The sequence below is a fragment of the Leucoraja erinacea genome, chromosome 2 (assembly GCF_028641065.1).
Source record: "Leucoraja erinacea ecotype New England chromosome 2, Leri_hhj_1, whole genome shotgun sequence".
Taxonomy (NCBI): Eukaryota; Metazoa; Chordata; class Chondrichthyes; order Rajiformes; family Rajidae; genus Leucoraja; species Leucoraja erinaceus.
Genome location: NC_073378.1, coordinates 124,011,359 through 124,017,358, shown reverse-complemented (window position 1 = coordinate 124,017,358; position 6,000 = coordinate 124,011,359). Strand labels below are relative to the sequence as shown.

The 6,000-nt window shown below is 46.8% G+C and overlaps 1 protein-coding gene across 1 annotated transcript in view; it reads right to left on the bottom strand.

The window, feature by feature from the left end:
* Positions 1–6,000, bottom strand: part of svila (supervillin a) — a 350,280-nt gene that overhangs the window by 42,674 nt on the left and 301,606 nt on the right. The window contains exon 34 of the mRNA XM_055665020.1: positions 3,822–3,976. Coding sequence (XP_055520995.1) covers positions 3,822–3,976 — 155 coding nt within the window. The remainder of the gene's footprint in view (positions 1–3,821; positions 3,977–6,000) is intronic.

Genomic DNA, 6,000 nt, shown 5'->3' with positions numbered 1-6,000 from the left:
GTTAGTAAATAGTTGCTAACCATTTTAACTGTCAATGTACCATGTCAATGTTGACTAAATTAGAGTTATTATAAAATGGAGGATCTTTGCATCTGCAGGGCCTGGTTGTCCTCAGTCTGTGAAAAGCTAAAGGGTGTGGGTTGGCGCCAGCAAGTCTAGATTGATATGCAGGATAAGGAAAGATCCAGCTGTCCTCTCTATTGTTAAAATGTATGAGGCTTGTCAAGCTGGGGGACAGTGTCTCTGGCACAGTGGTGTGCAATGTTGGAGCCCCACAGGGAACGGTTCTGGCCCCGTTCCTCTTCACCCTGTATACAGCTGACTTTAACTATAAGTCTGACACATGCCACGTACAGAAATATTCAGATGATACAGCGATTGTGGCATGTGTAAGGAACGGGCAGGAGGAGGAATACAGGAACTTGACCAGTTCCTTTTGTGCCTGGAGTGAAGAGAACTGTCTCATCCTGAACACAACTAAGACTAAAGAGGTGGTGGTTAACTTTGGCAGGTCCAAGCTCCCCCTTCAGCCGGTCAACGCTGCTGGGGCTGACATTGAGGTGGTGCAGACATATAAATACCTTGGAGTGCACCTTGATAACAAACTGGACTGGTCTGTCAACTCTGACTCCCTCTACAAAAAAGGCCAGAGCAGACTCTTTTTCCTCAGAAGGCTCAAATCCTTCAATGTGTGTAATGACATGCTGCACATGTTTTACAACACTGTGGTTGCAAGTGTTATTTCCTACGTTGTTGACTGCTGGGGCAACAGCATTAGTGCAAAAAACACCAAGAAGCAGGTCAACCTGGTTAAACGAGCTAGCTCAGTGCTGGAGGGGAGAGTAGACTCTGGGATGGATGTGCTTGAGAGGCGTATGAGGCACAAGGTGCAGGTCATCCTGAAAAACCCCGGGCATCCCCTCCATGTAATTCTGGAGAGTCAAAAGAGCACTCGGAACAACAACCGGCTCCTCTCCCTGCCCTGTAGAACGGAGCGGTTCAGGAGATCCTTCACCCCTGCAGCCATTAGATTTTATAATTCGGACCGCTAGGCTGTAGGGGGATGCATTCTTGCAATTTTTAATTTTTAATTGTTAATTATTGGTCTTTTTAAGTATTTATTGCTCTCAGGTCGTGTCCACAGTGTATTCTATGTATTTCCTGTCTGCGTTCGTTTGGAATCTGTGGGTTTGTTGGTTGGGGGCTTCTGGACATCTGAATTTCCCTGACGGGATCAATAAAGTATTTATTATTATTATTATTATTATTATTATTATTAAAACATATAAGATTATTAAGTGGTTTGGACACGCTAGAGGCAGGAAACATGTTCCCGATGTTGGGGGAGTCCAGAACAAGGGGCCACAGTTTAAGAATAAGGGGTAAGTCATTTAGAACGGAGACGAGGAAACTTTTTCTCACAGAGAGTTGTACGTTTGTGGAATTCTCTGCCTCAGAGGGCGGTGGAGGCCGGTTCTCTGGATACTTTCAAGAGAGAGCTAGATAGGGCTCTTAAAGATAGTGGAGTCAGGGGATATGGGGAGAAGGCAGGAACGGGGTACTGATTGGGGATGATCAGCCATGATCACAATGAATGGCGATGCTGGCTCGAAGGGCCGAATGGCCTCCTCCTGCACCTATTGTCTATTGTCTCTCAGTGGGGAGCGTCACGGGGTTTGATTGTAATCACGTATTGTCTTTCTGCTGACTGGTTAGCGGGCAACAAAAGCTTTTCACTGTACCTCGGCACACGTGACAATAAATTAAATAAACTAAACTAAACTGTGCTCCAGCACTTTGTGTCTTTTTTTTGAAATTATTAAACTTGAGTGGGGAGATTAAAATTGAAGGACATAAAAAGTATAATGTATAAGCAAACGTGTTGTCATCAACGACAAAAGCAAAAGTAAAACCTTTCATGATACCAAGCCTTGCGTTTATTCCTTCCTCACTCTCCAGCCAAATCTCCATTACTTCCTGAGAAGATTACGGAGATTCGGTATGTCGAAGAGGATTCTCCTAAACATCTACAGGTGCACGGTAGAGAGCAAACTGACGTTGCATCGTGGCCTGGTTCGGCAACTTGAACATCCAGGAACGGAAAAGACTACAAAAAGTTGTGACCACTGCCCAGCCCATCACCGGCTCTGACCTCTGCACCATCTATCGAAGTCACTGCCTCAAAAAGCCACTGCCAGCCAAAATCATCAAAGACCCACACCATCCTGGCCACACACTCATTTCACCCCTGCCATCAGGAAGAAGGTACAGGAGCCTGAAAACTGTAACGTCCAGGTTCAGGAACAGCTACTTCCCTACAGCCATCGGGCTACTAAACACAACACCAAAGAAGCTCTGAGCTCTGAGCTGCAAAAGACTATATTATCACCACATTACATTTGTCTTTTATTGAACTTTTTTTAATCTTCCCCCGTTATGCACTATGTTTACTACTGGAGAGACAGTTGACGGCACGGAAAGTCGGCACCCGGACAGGGTAGGTTAGCACCCCAGTCTGTGAGATAGACACCCAATAAAGCTACGGAAAGGCCTAATGAACCACCTTGGCCTAAAAACCCATCAGGCGAGAATGAAATGCTCGGAGAAGGAGAAAGAGGTGCAGCGCACAGGCCTTGAACTTGGTGAGACACAGGAGGAGCCCGGCCATGACTCACCCCACAGAGCCCAGTCCCTCCACGCACTAGAGTCTCCCAACCCCCGCAGAGTAGTTATTAAGATGGCTGATCCGCGGGCGGTTGCTGCTGGGACGCAAGTCGGGGGCTGATCAACCCCGGCTGGGTCGCCTGGGCAAGGGTGTGTGATATTGTGAGACCCAAAACACCCGATGACCCCAGGTCACATCACTGAGGATGCATCCCAGCACATCTGGAAGATGTATATTTTTCACATATTCACATCTGTGTTGTGCTGCAGCGTAAGAATTTCATTGTCGCGTTCTGGGACATGACAATAAAACACTCTTGATTCCAGTTGCATACAGTCGATGAAACACAAAGAAACCCAGTTGGGCCCCACAACTGAGCACGATTCCACGCTGTTGCATCTGATATCAAGTTCTTACTTGTCGTTAATTGAATAAAAATTCCATGGGGTTGTTTAAATTTAAATGGACAAATTAATTATCAAGGAATAGTTATGACTTTAATGTGACTGGAGTCAACCAAGAAATAGCCGAGGTGCAATTTTTCTTTTGGAAAAGATAATTAAGTGTTGGTGTTTAAGATTATAATTGACTTCACTTAACAGTTTTTGAAGATGTCACTGAGGATATGGCACAAATGTTGCATTGTGGGGTGGCACAGTGGTGCAGCGGTAGAGTTACTGTCTTACAGCGCCAGAGACCCGGGTTCAATCCCGACCTCAGCTACTGCCTGTGTGGAGTTTGCACGTTCTCCCTGTGAATGCATGGGGTTTTCTCCGGGTGCTCTGGTTTCCTCCCACATTCCAAAGACGTGCAGGTCCGTAAGTTAATTGGCTTCTGTAAATTGGCCCTAGCGTGTAGGATTGAACTAGTGTACGGGGAATTGCTGGTGGCTGCGGACTCGGTGGGCTGAGGGGCCTGTTTCCATGCTGCAACTCTAAACTAAAATATGTTATTCCCCCCCCCCGAGGTATTTTTACGACTGGCAATTTCACCTCTTTTGAAACTGCGGTGTGGTTTCTGCTTCCCAATATTTAGCGATAATTGAACACTTCTACAAGAAAGTGAACAGTATTATTTTTTCATCGGCTCCTCGTTTTTTTAAATTCCATTGACACACATCGACAAGCTCACACAAATGGAACACGTGTTGACTTGCCTGCGCTCCTCGTTCTTCATCCAGCTCTACAGTCATCAGTGCAGAGGTCCCTTTCTCATTGACGGTGGAGTGGCGGCCTTGCCAGAAGAAGTACGCACATTTCTCCTTCCCGACTGCAGTATTTCGAACTAGCTCGGATTTCTGCCTCTTGCCAACTGTATAAAGAAATTGTAGATTGGTTATTGCATGTGGAACCAATCAGAGTAATGAACTACCACTAACTCCACCCTATTGAACACTGCATATTAGCACTCATGTCCTATATTACGTAGTCGCACTAGTGGTAGAGTGGAACTAACATGTATTGTATAGTGACACTATGAATGATGGCTTATACACCATACAGTGTGCGCGCACTTGTTGACATGGTGTCAGAAGTGGGATACGAACCCACGCCTCCATCGCTCGCCTATGTCTGTATCAAAGATTAGCTGAGCTGACTTTCGGCATGAGTGAGCCATCGTAGCAAAATATCAAATCAATAAAAAACAAATTAAAAACCGATAAACGGACGCAGTGGGTAGTTTCCAGCTTTCTGACACCATGTAAACAAGTGCACGGACACTCTATCATGTAAAACAATTTACACTTCAACAGGATCAAAAGATTTCCTGCAGATGTTAGCAGAAGTCACCTGCGCAAAGATTGGTTCGATAAACTGTTTTTAACCACTTTGTTAGTTTTAGTTTTAGAGATACAGCGTGAAAACAGGCCCTTCGGCCCACTGAGTCCCTGCAGACCAGCGATCGGCTCACATTAACACTATCCTGCACACGCTAGGGACAATTTACATTGACACCAAGCCAATTAACCTACAGACCTGTGCGTCTTTGGAATGTGGGAGGAAACCGAAGATCTCAGAGAAAACCACGCGGTCATGGGGAAAAGGTACAAACTCCGTACAGACAGCATCTGTAGTCAGGATCGAACCTGGGACTCCGGCGCTGCAAGCGCTGTAAGGCAGCAACTGCCACTGCGCCATCCTGCTTGACCCATCTAAATGTTGCAAACTATGCAGGAGACTCAAGAGACTGCAAACGCTGGAATCTTGTGCAAACACACAGAGTGCAGGAAGAACCAAGCGGGTCAGGCAGCAACTGCGGAAGGAATGGATAGGGCAACATTTTGGATCAGAACCCTTCTTCAGATTGACATCAATCAGTCTGGATAAGGGTCCGACCCGAAACGTCACCTCCGTAACTGCTGCCCGACCTGCTGAGTTGCTTCAGCACTTTTGTGTTTTATTAAGGAAAGCTGCAATACTTCACATACAATGCAGCTTAAATTGGTCTTCTCTTGCGGCACGATGGCGCAGCGGTAGAGCTGCTTCCTTACAGCGCCAGCGACCCGGGTCCGATTCTGCCTGTATAGAGTTCTCCCTGTGACCTGCGTGGGTTTTCTACGAGATCTTCGGTTTCCTCCCACACTCCAAAGTCGTACATGTTTGTAGGTTAATTGGCTTGGTATAAGTGTAAATTGCCCCCAGTGTGCGTAGGGTAGTGTTAATGTGTGGAGATCGCTGGTCGGTGCGGACTCGGTGGGCCGAAGGGCCTATTTCCGCGCTGTATCTCTAAACTAAACTAATAACTAAAGCCCCTGTCCCACTGTTCACAAGGCTGATCCAGGGCAAGTGATTCACTGAAGAGGCACCAGTATGTCCACACATTCCATTCACACCCACAGATCCCAAAATTGACTCAGCACAAGTAAAATCCTGTATAAATGAGTGTGTTGGATTTTAACCCCAGGATGCTTAGTAGGCCCCCCTCGGTCATGGCTGACCATGGGTGATGGATTCTGGTCGGATGCAAGCCTGGGTGATGTCATATGGAGGACAGGCTGTTGCCCATGAGCACGTCCCCCCCTCTCCACGTCGCTGATCGATCCAAAGGAACAGCCGGGCCGTTACAGTTTGGCACCAGCGCCGTTGCAGGAGCTACCAGAGCGAGGTTGTAGACAGCGATGAACTGCCTCAGGGGCTCCAACTCCGGATTTTCTTGAGATTTATTCCTGGGGCCTTTTCCAAGGGTGCTTATGGAATAGGAATACAGTAAAGTCATATTTCTGTTGTTCTGATCTCATGCAGCCCTTTCAAGCTGTTGCAAATGAAACATGCAGGGAGGTAGAGAAGTGCTGTGCCTCCAATGCAGATAGGAGCTTGGATACTGCAACACTGGAC